General features: G+C 32.3%; 1 protein-coding gene across 1 annotated transcript in view; it reads left to right on the top strand.

Moving 5' to 3' along the window:
* The window catches only part of Prmt3 (protein arginine methyltransferase 3), a 125,973-nt gene that overhangs the window by 3,147 nt on the left and 106,260 nt on the right, over positions 1 to 16,566 (top strand). Inside the window, exons 4-8 of the mRNA XM_047518548.1 lie at positions 482 to 531; positions 1,113 to 1,215; positions 7,161 to 7,320; positions 8,765 to 8,906; positions 13,990 to 14,055. Of these exons, the coding sequence (XP_047374504.1) occupies positions 482 to 531; positions 1,113 to 1,215; positions 7,161 to 7,320; positions 8,765 to 8,906; positions 13,990 to 14,055 (521 nt within the window). The remainder of the gene's footprint in view (positions 1 to 481; positions 532 to 1,112; positions 1,216 to 7,160; positions 7,321 to 8,764; positions 8,907 to 13,989; positions 14,056 to 16,566) is intronic.

Below are 16,566 nucleotides of genomic sequence, written 5' to 3'. Positions count from 1 at the left end.
TACTAACCAATTTCCCATGATAAATAATAATCAATATATTACTACTTTACTTCATCTTAAATGCTGCTTCATTTCTGGAAAGATATGAGAACCAGATAATAAATCTCACTGTTTTTCAATGAGCATCATTTAACTTCATGGAAAAGCTGGTGGACTTTGTATACTCTGTCTTGGCAAAATTATAATTTTGTATAACTTTTATGAAGAAGGAGATGTAGAAACTTTCACATCTTATAAAATCCCCATTTGTTTTTTTTTTTTAGAAATACAAGAAATAATTTAAAATTTGTCATCCAGGGTTGTTTCTCAGATAAAATATTCAGAAGTATCAAAATTACTACTTATAATTCATAATAAAAATCTCAAAATGTAAGTGGTGGTTCAGAGGTCAGAAATCCTTTACTATCTAATCAGAGGAGCCCTTAGAACAAATTGATATAAACAAAACTCATTAAACTTGAATTATCTTTTTTCCCTTTAGGACTTGAATTTTATGGATACATTAAACTAATAAATTTCATTAGACTTAAGGTACGTTGGCAGCTTGATTTATCATTTTTTTTTAGAAATTTAAGAAATATAACAGTGCTTATCACTGCACTGGTTATTCAAGGGTATATGAAGAACTGTTATTAATCTAGCATTTGTTGTATTGTAGGAATCATGAATTTTAGAAACTAGCACAATAAAGCACCAAATAAACATGTACATATATTTAGAGTTTTATTTTTAATCCAGAGTTAGAGTTGAATTAGTACTATGCAGAAAAGTAATTCATTGTCAGATAAAGAGAAATACTAATAGTGTTTTAAAAAATCTAAAATAATTTCTAGTGTGATTTCAGGTACTTTGCTTACTCTTTTTAACTAACTTTTTTTTTTTTTTTTTTTGTCCTACTTAAATGAATATATTGTCACTTTCCCTAAATCCAAAAAGTATAAAACTCCACATTAAAACTAAAATAACAGTTGAATATAGTCTCCTTATATAGAGATATACAATATTGTGCAATGTAAACTTGAGTTTTTGTTTTGTTTAATTTACCTGGTTTTTACCAAGGGAATTCATGATTACATGCAATAAATAAAATATGCAATTAATTTTACATCCAGAATCCTACAGTTGAGTATATGAATTCCATATACAACCCAGTGCCCTGGGAGAAAGAAGAATATTTGAAGCCAGTATTAGAAGATGACCTTTTGCTTCAATTTGGTAAGATGAACATACTGTGTCTACTTTAATTAATGTAGGACCATCTGTTACAGAAAAATGAAAGTGAAGTATTTTAGGAAAATAAATAGTTCTCCCATCTTTGGTGTCACTTTCCCTGGTTTCAGTTATGCACGGTCACCTGCAATCCAAAAATATTGAAAGGATAATTCCAGAAATAAACATGAGTTTTAAATTGTGTACTGTCCTGAGTAGCATGATTTAATGTTGTGCCATGCAGATCTCTCTCTCCTGGGATGCATAGTCCAGCATATCACCATACCATATATACTTTCTGTCTCTTAGTCAGTTGGTAGCCATTTTGGTTATAGGATTTATTTATTGGATTATCACAGTGGTTGTGTTCATGTAAACTCTTTTTGAGAGAGATCATTTTCATATGATTTTATTACATTATTTTTTTATTTTAGTTAATCTACTGTTTCTGATTTGTAAATTAAACTTTATGATAAATGTATGTATATAGGAAAAACAGTATGTAGGATTTGGTTCTACCTTCAGTATCAGTCCTCCACTGATGTGTTAGAACATATCTTCCAATGGATAAGCAAGGGACTCTTTTTTTAATTCTATGAAGATCTCATCAGGTAGTTGGTTTTAACAGAAAAATTAAATCACTTAAAAACTGATAGTCATACTAACAATTACCAGGGAGGAATTTAGAAGAAAGAGTTCTTTTCAACATTTTGTGTAGGATATTTTAAAATATATGGACACTTGAGAGAATCAGTTATTAAATAATGATTTTAAATAATCTTTAAAGTAGATTTAGTAATATTTTCTACTTTTGTTTCATACTCAGATCACATAATTGACTTAAGACTTCTGTTTACTGAGATTTAGTTAGTTGCTCTGTGCTTTGATTTACACTTTATTGCACAGGAGTCTTGTGAAAATTTTCTTGGTCCCTTACACTTTATAGATCTAATCTATAGGAGTGAAATTAAGTATTCTTTTTGTATTTTTACTTTAATTCATGTTCCTTATGCCAGTCAGGAGAGATGGAGAGTTTGTGTTCTTCAAATCAGCAAAACTGTTCTAAACAGACATACCTGAACAGATAATAGTTTGACAGTGTACGTTTGAGCAATTATTTGGTTATTACTTTTCATTTCCTTGAGAAGTACCCTCATTGAGTTGTGTGCCATTGTGATGTGGTTGTAAGAAGTTTAATATGATTTTAGGAACTATGTGACCTTGAACAAAGCACTTAAGCTTTCTGTTTTAAAATGAGGAAATCTGTAAAATGAGGATTCAGGGCTAAATTTCTGAGATTCTTTCTACATCTAAAATTTGGTGATTCTCTACTTCATTCTCCCCTCCTTTAGCAACTTTCTTTTGATTTCATTTCTCAGGGTAACCAAAGTGATCTCTTTGTTAAATGACACAAATGCCCAGTGGGTGTTCTTTATGACTTTCTAAATTCATAATCATCTGTTGGACACTCCCAGTACCAAAGTAGTATATTAAGTGCCTCATCAATGCAAACAAATGAAAATCATGGGCCCTCCATTGGGAGCCCCAGTCTGATGATAGGCATGTTTTCTATTTTTTGCAATGATTATCCTGTATTTTAACATAAGATAGACTGTGATAAGTTGCATGAAAAGTAGAAAAGATACTACAATTCAGAAAAGGAGGAAGTTTTTCAGATCAATGACAGATATTTAATATTGTGTGTTGATTACTATGAATACAGATAAGTCTAGATTAACTATCCAAAGTCATATTAGTTTAGTTTTTTTTTAGCCTTAATTTTAATTTGTAAGAAGGTGGTAATGATACTTGCCAGAGAGTAAATGCTTAGTAAAGGAAACTTTATTGTCATTAGTAAACGAATAAGTTCCACATGAGTTTGCATGAAGTCATGACCAAGATCTAGAATACTTAATGAGGTCTATTAAAGGAAGTAGAACTTCAAATGGGTATGGTCTTCTAATAATTTCTGCTTCTAGCCATTGGTGAGATAGTTGGAAGAGACATTTGTCATTGTTCTTGCTATAGGCATATTACTGAACATTTTACCTCCATTTCTTTTATGGTTTGGATATGCAGTGTTATCCCCCAAAAGCTCCTGTGTTTAGGCAGAAATGTTCAGAGGTGAACCTAACAGTCCATCCTAGTTTGAATGGATTTACATGAGTGGTAACTATAGGCAGGTGGGGTGTGGCTAGAGGAAGTAGGCCACTGGGGTGGGCTTCTGGGTTTTTATTTTTTCCCTCCCGCTGTCTCTCTGCTTCCCTGCTACTCTGAGGAGTACAGCTTTCTTCTGCCTTGCTCTTCCACAGTGGTGTTCTGAGCAGTTTTCCATGGATGGAACCTCTGAAACCGTGATCCCAAAATAATCTTGTTTTTTCCTCTTAAGTTCTTATCAGATATTTGGTCACAGATGAAAAGCTAACAGCTTGCTTTCAATAAATAGTTATGATGCATCTGGTGAGTATTTGACTTTAGAATATAAAGATGACTAAATTAGTAAAGGAGACAACTAAGAAAATAGGCAGTGACTCTGACTGAAGGGATAAAAGGCAACTTTACAGTGGAGAAACCTGGCAAACACTGCCTTAGCCAAGGAATCAAGGTTAACATCTTCAGTGATGCCATATTGGTAGTATAGATCCTTAATTTGATGTAATGGGTATGGTACTTTATTTCTGTGTCTTCCTCACAAAAGCCAAAACCCAAGTCTAACTAAGAAAAGAAATCAAAAAGTCACAAATTAAGTTTATTCTATATACTACCTAACCAGGATTCCTTAAAACAGTCAAGTTATCTAAAATAAGGAAAAGCCTGAGAAACTGCTGTAGCACAAAAGGATTTAAGTAAACATGATAACTAAATGTATTGTGGAATCTGAATGGGATCTTGGAACAGAAAAGGAACATGAGGGGAAAAATAAGGAAATCTAAAGAATAAAATGGTTAGTTAAATTTTTTTTTAAAGTTTATGTAGTATTTGGAACAGTCCATACAGGATTAATATCCTTAAAGAACTCTTAAAAATCCAGGGACAAAGGACCAAATATTTGATAGAAATATTGGGGGGAAAAAAATGATCAGATAATTCACTAAAAAGAATATAAAAATAGTGTGAAATTTATGAGGAAATGTTCAGAATTAGAGACATGCAAATTAAAACAGCACAGATTCCGTTTTCTACCTATCAGGAAAAAAAATTTTGAAATAACACATTCTATTGATGAGGCTGTGGACAGATAAGCACTCTCATGTTTGCAGAATGGACATTTGATAGTACTTAGCAAAACTATGTTTTTTCATTTTTTATCTTTCGTTTTTTCTTTTTGGTAGTGCTAGGGATTGAGTACAGAGCTGTGTTGGTGCTAGGCAAGTGTTCTACTACTGTGCTACAGCCTTTGCCTAGTCCCTCCAAAACCATGTATATACTCCCTTTTTCATTTTTTTGAGACATTTGTCTTTCAAGTTGCCCAGGCTTCCCTTGCATTCCTGATCGTGCTGCCTTAGTTTCCCTGGTCTCTGGGATTACAGGTGTGCAACACCATATTCAGCTTGTGCACACTTCTTAACAACCTCACTCATAAGAATCTATATTGAATCATTCTGAAAATATATATACACAGTTATTAGTTGCAGCATTATAATTCCAAAATATTGGGAATAACCTAAATGCCCATACTTTGGAGAGTGGTTGAATATACTAGATATATCCACACTGTAGAGTACTGTATACCTCCTAAAAAGAACTGGTATATCTGTGAACAAATATAGAGTGAGATCCAGAATATAACATTAAATAAAGGCAAAGCTTGAAAGAATATAATATGCTATTCTTCTTTTCAAGTTAAGTTTACCCTTTAATAAATGATTACTGAAATAATTAATGTTTACAAATTATGACTAATTTTTATTGAAGCAGAAAGCAAAACAGACTTGCCATAGAGTTTGAATAATTTTAAAAACAAAATAGAAGTGAGGATTGTAGTAAGTAGAAAATATGTACTCCAAACTTAAGTAGTTTGGAAATATTTTGTTGTACTATTTAATTTTTAGTGAAATAAATAGTGAAGTAATTTTTAAACATGACTCAGTATCTATGAGAGAGGCTAGAGGTCTGTGACATACTGCACTGCTTTTGTAATAGTAGTTCATCTTTTAGTTATATTATTGTGAGTTTGTTAAGCTTAAATATTTTGTCCTAATACTTTTATTATTATTATTATTTTTAGGTACCAGTGATTGAACCCACAGTGCTTAACCACTGATTGACATCCCCAACCCTTTTTATTATTGTATTTTGAGGCAGGATCTCTAGAAGTTGCTTAGGACCTGGCCAAGTTGTTGAGACTGGCTTCAAACTTGCAACCCTCCTGGCTGAGCCTCCTAAATCACTGGGATTATAGGCTTGCACCACTATGCTCAGTTTATTTTGTCCAGTTCTGAAGAGGTGTCTTCATAAGTTCTCACAACTAGAAACTGAATATAGAGTTGTTGTTTTTTTTTTTTTTAAAGTCATTTCCTCCAGTGCTATACCTAGAAGAAAATGTAATATTTGCATTGTTTATTATTGTTTTAAGTCAATCTGAAAGCTAATTAGATTTCTAAGTGGACATTGGGATTTTGTAAAATTCACAAGCTCCTTATTTAATATTTTTGTGGAGTTATTATTTCTTCAATACGTTAGTGTTTTATATATGGTGAAATTAAAATTAAGATTTCCAGTATTTAATATCAGTAATAAAATGTTAGTTTGTAGATTCTACTCTTACCTTGACAGGATGAAAAAATTATTGAATATATAGAATTCTTTATCTACTTACTCTCTTTAAGGAATATCTTTTTTTCTCCACATGTATTAAGATATAATTGATAAATGAAAGTTATATACATAACTGAAAGTTTGTACCCTTTTACTAACATCTGTCCATTTCTCCAACCGTCAGCCACTGACAGTCAAAAGTGTACTCGCTAGTTACATGAGGTTTTTTTAGATTCCACGTGTAAGTGAGATCACGCAATATTTGTCTTTCTGTGTCTGGATTATTTCACTTTTAATAATGTCCTACAGGTTCACCCATGTTTTCAAAAATGCCAGGATTTCCCTTAAGGAATATCGAAATGTTGTTCTACAGATAAGAACACAGACTGAGGTGGCATTTGTAACGCTAGGAAGACAGGTGTGTGTTTGAATGTTAGCTCTTCCATTAAACAGCTGTTTGACCTTGTCAGTCAGCTTTTCATTGCTGTGACCAAAATACCTGAAAAAAACAACATGGAGGAGGAAAAGTTCTGGACTTAAGGTTTCAGAGGTTCCATCTGTGGTCGGCCAACTCCATTGATCTGGCCTTGAGGTGGGGAAGAACATCATGACAGAAAGGTAGGGCAAAAGAATGCTCTGCTCATAGCAACCAAGAACCAGAAAGAGAGCCAGGAACCATGAACAAGATATATAATTCCCAAGAACACACCCCCAGTGACCTACTTCCTCCAGCTATGCCCTCCCTGCCTACATTACCACACAGTAATTCATTAAAATTGTTAATCTCTCTTGTGGAAGAATCTACTATCTAATTATTTTACCTCTGGACTTTCTGGCATTGCCACATGAGATTTTTTGAGGGACATCTCATAGCCACACCATAATAGTAACTTTGGGCTAGTCATTTAGTTTTTCTGAAATTTATTTTTCCTGCATTTAAAAAAGAGGTAAATGTTTACATCTTAGGTTTGTTTTGAAGATGAAATGAGATGTAATGCATGTGCACTTGAGAGCTACCTGGTAATCAATACATATTAGGGTTTTTTCCCTACCTTTTCTTCCTGTATTTGGTTTAATATAATTGATACATTTATGTGTTCAATATCTTAGGAATATATATATATTCCTAACATATCTATGCTCATTTCATTGCTATAAGATGGCCTGATGAAAATGTCCATTTATTCCTTTAGATGTGGAAGACCTTTATGAACCAGCGTCAGTCCCTTTCTCATACCCCAATGGACTCAGTGAAAATACATCTGTCGTGGAAAAATTGAAACATATGGAAGCCAGGGCACTGTCGGCTGAAGCTGCATTAGCTAGAGCACGTGAGGATCTGCAAAGAATAAAGTAATTTATCAGTTTTATAGAAAATTTATTGTTTAGATCCCTCAAATCACGCAGCTAATGGCAAGGTAGAATATAGAACACTTCATATGCAAGAAAGCACAATGAGGAAATTCATTTTTAGTAGCATTAAAGATATACAGCATTTTTGTAGAGTTTGGATATAGTTGATTAATATAAAATTTTACAGGTTTATCTTCTATATATTTCGTAATTATTTTTATATTAATGGTGATTGTTCTGACTTGTTACCCTTTGAATGTTTTTGTTAATGCCTTCCTTTTAATTTTTCTGTTTCTTATTTCTTCATTTTACTTTTCCTATTGTAAGTTTTTAAAAGTGGAAGCATTAGTATAGTTTAGGTTTGGGGGAAATTATAGTGTTGAACTTTTTTTGTTTTTAAGGAATAAAAAAGTATAATGTAGTGTTTAATAGAAATCCAGGTTAAGTGGGAACTATTTTCCAGTGAGTAAGTTAACATTCTACTGGTGTAGCACTTCTCAAAGTTTAAGTGCATATGAATCACTTGGGATTCTTGTTAGTGTAGATTCTAATTTAGGAGGTCTGGAATAGGGCCTGAGATTTTTTTTTTTTTTTTTTTTTTTTTTTTAAAGACAAGGTCTCACTGAGTTGCTTAGGGCTTAAATTGCTGAGTCTGGCCTTGAATGTGGTATCCTCTTGCCTCAGCCTCCTAAGTTGCTGGGATTACAGGTGCATGCTACTTTGACTTGCCTGAGATTCTGTGTTTTAAACGTGTAACTTGGAGCTTTGCCTGGTAGATTTATGAGTCAGTTGCCATTGCCTGATACCTATTTGTTGGCTAGAAATGTCCTGCATGAAAGACAGAGTCAGTTTTAGTTCCTTTTCCTTATTTATGATTTTTATGCTTTGGAACCTTGTACCCAGCACCATCTCTACATTCCACTCCTCTGTATTTCTCTCCCTTGAATATTGTATGGTTTATTAATTTGTCATAATCAATAAAGGAACTGAGTTTTAGAGCTGGAGTAGGTAGTGTTGGGTAAATAAATAATTATCTGTTTGGGTCCGCTTCCTGCCTGTTTAACACAGTTTTAAAAATTATTGAGAGTTAGAATATATTAAATGATTCAACTGCTAAAAAAGGTGATTTTAGAACAACAGAAATGATAAATTTGAATAAAGAAAATGTGCTTGTTTTGCTCATTTGAAAGATAAAAAGAACCATAATCTGCAGTTGGCACTGCTGCTGGGGTTTGCACAAGGAATGCTTACTGCAGGGTTTTAGTATGCCACTGCTTAAGATCCAGCAGGGGGAGCTTTGGGTTGCTTAAGAGAGAATGTGATTTAAGAGGTTCATCACCCTCTCCACTCCACTCCTCCCCCTTCCTCCTCCTCAACCTCTAGCCTTTCCTTTTTTCATGGTCCAATAAACCTGTCTCAAGGGTGTATTTCAAATTGATTACAGACAATTTGCTCAGGATTTTGTGATGAACGCAGATGTCAGAACCTGCTCGTCATCTACTGCCATTGCAGACCTCCAGGAGGATGAGGACGGTGTTTATTTCAGCTCATACGGGCATTATGGGATACATGAAGAAATGCTAAAGGTTAGAAAAGAGCACAAATCTGCCACATCCATTCTAAAGGAAAAATAGAACAGGTGTTTCCTTAATACATGAGAACAATTTTTTTTTCCCTCTATAAGAACAGCTTTTTAAACCTCTTTGGTACTTAATAGCTCATCTTGTGGTAGGATTATAGAGCCTCAAAATTATTGTAAATTATAGTTAAGATCATTATTAATCGTATTTTAAAATCAATTTGCATATGTAGAACATTGGAAAAAACTGCTTAAAGATTTTGGTCTTCCTTAGAGCACCTATTGTATTAAATAGGAATAATTACAGTATACTTTTATTTTTAATCTGTGAAGAAATGATTACTTTTAGTGTGTTAAATAGCAGTGCTGAATTAGGGCAAATTTTTTATATAAAGTTTAATAATCTCAAAATTGTTGTGGCATGACTTTTATAGTCGATATCATTGATACATAGGAATATTTCCTAAATTGGTCAAATCAGATATTTAAATCTGGTTGGTTTTAATTTTCCTACTGGTAATGTCCATATAAAATAGAAGCCAAGTTGTAGCTATACCTGGTAATTATGTTTCATCAAGTATTATTAATTAAAACGTAAAGATTTTTAATTTGGTAAAACTGAAAATACTGGCTGACATGGTGTCACACACCTATAGTTCCAGCACTTGGGAGACTGAAGCAGAAGGATCTGTTGAATCCCTGAGTTCCCAGACTAGCCTGGGCAACATAATGAGATCCTATCTCAAAAACAAAAACAAAACAAAAAAACCTGAAAATGTCTAACTAGCATAAAACAATTATTTTTGATTGTAAAAACTGTATAAATCTTTAGGTATTTATCTCTGGGAATTTTAGATGTCACCATTACCTTTTTTGTTTTAAAACTGGTCAACAAAAATCCCTTCCTAAATTCTCTCTTTAAAGATTGTTTTATTTAATGGAAGTCCTAAAACTAGGTTTCCCTGAAACATGCATTTTTAAATAACCAGGGATATTTAATAACATATATGTTTTTTGTTGAATCAATTTTTCAGAATGAAAATGGAAGTTTGTTGATTCATAGTAATTATAATTATGTAGAACTTTTGAAGCAATGTCATGTCATTACTAATTACATGTCATGGTTGTGCTTTTTCTTGTCATTTGGGTAATGGCATAAAATTACTAATAACACCCATCTTATAAGTAATAAATTATTTTAAGTCCAGTAAGTTTATTTTAAAAAGTTGACTTAACTCCATTTTCTTTGTTCAAGTTAATTTTATTATGTCTAGAATATTTTCTTTTTCTTTTTTGGTACTAGGGATTGAACCCAGGAGTTTCTTTTTGTTAATTGGACCAGACTGGCCTCAGACTTGAGAACCTCCTGCTTCAGCTTTTTAAATAGCTGAGGCTACAGGCATGTGATAGAATATTTTCTTTAAAGAAATTCATCTAGGCTCATGTTTGTCATTTTAAATCACCCCATTAATTTAAATGACATAAACCTTTAATACCCTTGGTACAGCACTCGTCCTGGCTTTTTCAGGCATTAAAGGTCACTGAGACTTCAGTAGATGAAAGTGTTGTCAGTATAATTATCAAGGAAATCCATTTTAAGCATTGACCAATCTCTATCCTGAATACTTATAGCTTTATGTCAACAACTAAAGAATCTTCACACCTGACCAATTATCTTTAAGTCCTTTTGGTATACATATAGATTTAAGAAGTTCCAAAGAAAGAAAGAAAAGAAAAAGTAATTCCAGCTTGAAGATTCCAGTGCCATCTGTACCCTTTCAGAGAATCACTTAAGAATCCTTACTAATTCTCTCTGTGCCTTAGTCTCTCTTAGCTGTTGTGCAATGTAATTGTCTCTTGGAGATGATTTGATTAAATGTTCATAGGAAATATGGATATGTTAGATTCAAAGAAGTATTTTGCCATTGTATATTTTGCTAAGTTATAAACTTAATAAAAAACTTGCCTTTTAAGCTCTATTTCTTCTGTTTCTTACTAGAACAATTCTTAGCATAAATAAACTGTTCAAGCTTACCTACCACTAGAATCTTACCTAATTTTTATAAGTAATTTAAAATTGGGAAACCCTATTTATATAGAACTTACTTTTAGGCTTACATTGACCTTGCTTTAATAGAACATGATTTTGATTTTCTGTTGTTGCCACTGTTTTGGCATGTGTTTTGATTATAACTTTAAATAAAAGTAGTTTGTAATCTTGTTTTTTTTTCTTTCTACATTTTTTATTGGTGCATTACAGTTGAACATAACGATGAGACGTGTATATGCACACAATGTAACAGTATAATTTGGCCAATATCACTCCCTAGCACTTACCCTCTCCCTCTCTAGCTTTCACCCTCTAGTCCCTTTGCTCTGCTGATCTCCCTTTGATTTTCATGAGATCCCCACCCACTGTTTCTTCTCTTTTTAGTTTTTTATTTTGAGACAGAGTCTTGCTAAATAGCTGAGGCTGGCTTTGAACTTGTGATTCTCCTGCCTCAGCCTCCTGAGCTTCTGGGATTACAGGAGTGTGCCACTGTGCTCAGCCCTACCCCTTACTTCTTAATTGAGGATAAAGATAACTTTTTTGAATTCCAGAGATACAGTTGAAAATCCCTTGCCACTTCTATCTTTTTGAAGTGTAGTTTTTGCTGGCTAATAAAAATTTGCAATGCCTCACTTATTTTCAAGGGAAACTTTGAACTGGATGTATATTTATCACAGATCCTAGTACTTATTAATAATTTGAAATTTTAGTAGTTTTTCTTTATTAGTCTCCTCATCTTTTCTGCACATAACTCATGCTCACTGTCCACCCTCACAAACCTGTGAATTTAAAATCATGCTGTTATTTGTATATGCACGATTCATAGTATGTAAACTTTGTTACCTTTAGCCTCATTCTTAATTTTTTTGTATTTATAGTAATAATTCTCTTACACTTTACTCAGCTTATGTTTCTATCACACTCCTAAGTATTTGAACCCTTTTTTGTTGTTTTTTTAGTTTTAATAAGTTGATGCAAAAAATAATTGTAAATGTAATTATTACTTTGTTTTGTATTGGTGTGTTTGTCTTTTGTTAGAATAAATTTTTAGAATGATTGTGATGGTTAGTTTTTGTTTGCATTTTCACATTTACTATATTTTTCTTTCAAAAATTCAGTTATTAAATTTAAACTGTTAGGTGCAGGTTACTATGTTTGGTATACTTTGGATTTCATTGCGTTGGGGTGAGCATCTGAACAAAATCATATGAATATATATAAGAGAGAGCCAGATTGAAGGATTGTAGTTCAGTCGAGCAGCAGTGCGTGGAGTTAGGAGAGCAGTGGGATTCTATTGATTAAGTTGGAGTGGTGGTGAGGCAGGGTGATTGGTGAGAGCTTTCCAAGTGACTGCGATCATGACCGATGTTCACTCTTTGTAGGTTTTCTTGTTTCAGCAAGGATCACTGGTTATAGGATGAGAAGAGTATAAAAAAAGATAAAAATGTATAAAATGATATGGTTTAAAAAAGAACCATTTGGAATAAACTTAGATAATTAGTATATTTAAATTTGTTTAAATATTTAATATATTTAGATTAAAAATTAGATTCTCTTAGCAATTCTTAAAAGAACTTAAAAACTAAAAGTCTCCATATTGACATAAAAATGTTTTCTGAGGGGTTGATTTGTATAACATTTTGATAATATTGGTGTTTATTGTAACTACAGTTGTTACTTGGTATCCTTGGGGGATTGGTATCAAAACCCAGAGGAGAGCAATCTGCAGATGGTCCTGGCTCTTATATAAAATGATGTAGTGTTTGCATATAGTCTACACACATCCTGCTGTATACCTTTAAATCATCTGTTTTATTTATAACTCCTAATACAACGTAAATGCTGTGTAAAGAGTGGTTATACGGGAATCATGACAAGAAAAGTCTTGTACATATTCAGCATAGATGCAATTCTTTTCTTTCTCTTTTTCACTCTCTTTTTTTTTTTTTTTTTTTTTAGTGTACTGGTATTTAACCCAGGGGTGCTGTACCACTGAGCTATATCCTCGAGGTTTTTGTTTTGTTTGTTTTGTTTTGTTTTTTGAGACAGGGTCCTTTTCTGTTGCTGGAGCTGGCCTTGAACTCTTGATCCTCCTGCCTGAGCCTCATGATTTCTTAGATTACAGGTGCATCCCATAATGCCCAGAGTTATTATTTGTTTTTAAATATTTTCTCTCTATAGTTGGTTAAATTCTTGAATGTGAAAACCATAGATACAGAGGGTCAACTACTTTTTTTTAACCTAGTGTGAAACCCACAATTAGAATTCTCATTTTGTGATATTTAATTTTATCATACTCATATTTTATTTACTTGGTAGCAAAACTCTTAAATGCCTTACTTGCAGACTCTTATGTGTCTCAGCCTAGGGAATGAGCTCTGCTCACGAGCCATTGTAAATGTTAGAATGTTGAAAACCTACCTGGGTCACAGTTCACATGGGACTTGGGAGTATAGAATCTCATAATGTGAGCTGCAGGGTTCGAATGATTTACTTTCAGGTTTCAGGCTTTTAAGCATCATTTCCTACTATAGAAATCCCTAGAAACAAAATAGGATTATAAATCAGATAGGCACTGATAATGATTTTCTTAGAAAAACATGCTCAGCTTAGCTTCATTTTTCATGTGCACCTGCAACTTTTACATTTATCTGTTTTGTTACTTCTCTCCTTATTTTATAGAGCTGTAGAGCAGGGAGTCAGTCTTCACACTACTTAAATGAGAAAACATCTCTTGGCTTTAATTATCACTTGAAGTCCTGTAGTGACAATGCATGTAAAGAGAAAAATGTGTACATCTTTAAAAGAGTGTGGTTAGATCTTATTTGACTTTCGGTGTATTTAAAATAAATGCTTTCTTTGTGTGTTGTTGCTATTCCTATTCTTTATTGTTTTCCTTAAGGAAAAAGAAAAGCTTGATTTTCCAGGTAGAATGTAGCCATAGAAACTAGCAATGCATCATAAAATAGCAAAAATCTTCCAAAATTTTTTTATTTATTCCTACTGCCCTATAAACATGACGTTTCCATCTCTACTGCAGGACAAAGTACGAACGGAAAGCTACAGAGATTTTATATACCAAAATCCACATATCTTCAAAGATAAGGTGAGTAGCCTGGGTTATAGAATTGTACATTTCATGTTGTTCTTGGGCATTAGAAATCCCCTTTGCAGTCATCATTGTGATAGCAGTTGATTTAACATACCCAAGCTTTATTTCATTGAAGACTTTTACGATGCTTGCTCTATGGTGTAGGATTCTGATAACGAAAATGCTGATTGGTGCTGTCATTCAATGTAGTCTTTTTTAAAATTGAAAGTCATTAATTATTGTGACATAGCTTTGGTAAACTTTGTTTATCTAGATAATTTATAATAATTCCTGTGAATTTTAAATGTATCAGATAAGCCCCATTTCAAGCCTCAATCAGATAAGCCCATATCACTGTTCTAGCTTGTGTTAAGTAGTTAAAAATTAATAATCTTAAGAAGGTATTAGTAAGCAGAGTTAAATATTATAAGGTAGAATTTATTTAATATGCTTTCTTTTAATAACCTTATTAATATACCCCTGTATAAAACTTTATATTTTATAGTTTTAATACTCACTTATTTCAGATATGATAGTATATATGTATATGTTTGAAGTTTGTATCATTTGTTCTTTCTTCCTTATGAATTTTTTTCACTTTTCATCTCTTCCTCTTTTCCTCTATCCCTTTTTGTCCCTGTCTACATTGGCATGGTTACATAAAAATTCAAGTTTTCTGTTTTTTCCTCCTCATTAGAAATAAGTCCACTAATGTAGTAAAAAATTGTGATCTGCTATTTGTATAGCTTTGCTTGGAAATGTTTCCCTACTCTTTTCATTTCGAGAATCTGTATATTGAGAACATCAGGATTTTATACTTCCTCTCATCTCCATTTTAAAAGATTCTTTTCTAACATTATTTCATGGGCTTTGCATAATATTACAGTGAATAAAAACCCTCTGTTTTTGAGAAAAACTTTTCTTAATTTTTATAATATTTAGGATATAATCTGGATTGTATTTTCATTTTTTATGTCTTTGCCAAAAAGCAGTGTTTTACTTGTGACTTAGCTTAGAGAGGAATGTCCTAAAATTTGTATTGTGCTCTGATCTTTTGTGCAAAGAATTACCCATTGTGAAAGATTTATAGTGCTGTATGTGTGTGTGTTTTGCTGATTCCCATCATAGACAAGTAAATTATTTTTAGTTTTAAAATTGTAGTTACGATCAGTTCTTTGTACTTAACTCTTTTGTTTGTCTTATGTTATTATAATGGAGACTAATCATTTTTTTTCAGTTTTTATATTTGTACTCATGCTAGAAACAATTTAGTGTATATTTCTAAAAAAAAGTTCTTTGTTTTCAGTGATGCAAATTATATTAGTATTAAGTATTTTTTTAATTTCCAGTTGGATTTCACTCAGATTTTTATTTTTTTATTTGTTTAATAAATTGTGTAGAAATGAAGTATATATTGGTCTGGGAATTGCTAATCTTGGCTAATCAGAAACTAAATAGATGATATAGGAAAAGTGGTGAGGGTCTTTCTGGGCCTTACCTGTAAAAATTTTTTAAATCTCTTTTGGTTCTAAAATGCTATGATTTTTCTTATTGTAAAAACAGCCTCCTTGTCTTTGAGCCCTCTTAATAGTATGAGTACCATAAGGAATTTAAGAAAGTTAGAAGTTTTCCTTCAGTATGCTTCTGAGTAGACTTCTGTCTTATAGTAGGTAAGAAAGTACTGCAAGGGCTCAAGTATTGGTAATCATAAGAGTGAATTTTTAGAAAATTAAGTATTTAATTTTCACAGAACTGAACACTTTTTGCTTCTGGTTTTTTAGTATAACAGTATTGTATATGTTCCATATTTTCAAAGTACCATGAAAAACACTTAACATTTAATTACTTTTTTTTTTCCACCTATACCTTTATTGAGAGAATATGCCAGAATAGAAAAAGGGCTTGTTAATGAGTTCAGGGTGTTTTCTTTTGTACTTTGCCCAAAATGCCCTTTTCTTTTTTATCAGTATGTGATAAGTTTTGTTTGCCAAAAGTATACTGTAATGTAAAATATTGCACATTTTTAACTTTTTATTTTATTTCTTTTTTTAGTATAGGGATTGAACCCAGGGCTACTTACTACTGAATTACATCCCCAGACCTTTTTATTTTTATTTTTTTGAGACAGGGTCTCACTAAGTTGCTAGGGCCTTGCTAATTTGCTGAGGCTGGCCTTGAACTTGTGATCTTCATGCCTCAGTCTCTAAGTCACTGGCATGATAGGCATGTGGCAACATGCCCAGCTCAGTTTTTTACTTCTTAAAGCACATGTAAGAAAAGATTTTTCATAATTAACAAATAATCTAGAGCTTTTAAATTTTTTTGAAGAATTAGTAAAAATAATATTTATTTATTACATTGTAATTTAAAACATTAGAAACATAACTGAAGTGTTTTATTTCTATGTAGAAAGCTTATCAGAAGTAGTTTGAACAATCCTTGCTTTCTATATAATATAGAACATGCATCTTTTCTGTGCTTTGGTGAATTTTGTGTATTTAAATGATTCAGGATACATTTATAACA

Source organism: Sciurus carolinensis, chromosome 11, assembly GCF_902686445.1.
Source record: "Sciurus carolinensis chromosome 11, mSciCar1.2, whole genome shotgun sequence".
Lineage (NCBI taxonomy): Eukaryota > Metazoa > Chordata > Mammalia > Rodentia > Sciuridae > Sciurus > Sciurus carolinensis.
Note: the sequence above shows the minus strand (reverse complement) of the source record. Positions and strands in the feature narration are given on the sequence as shown.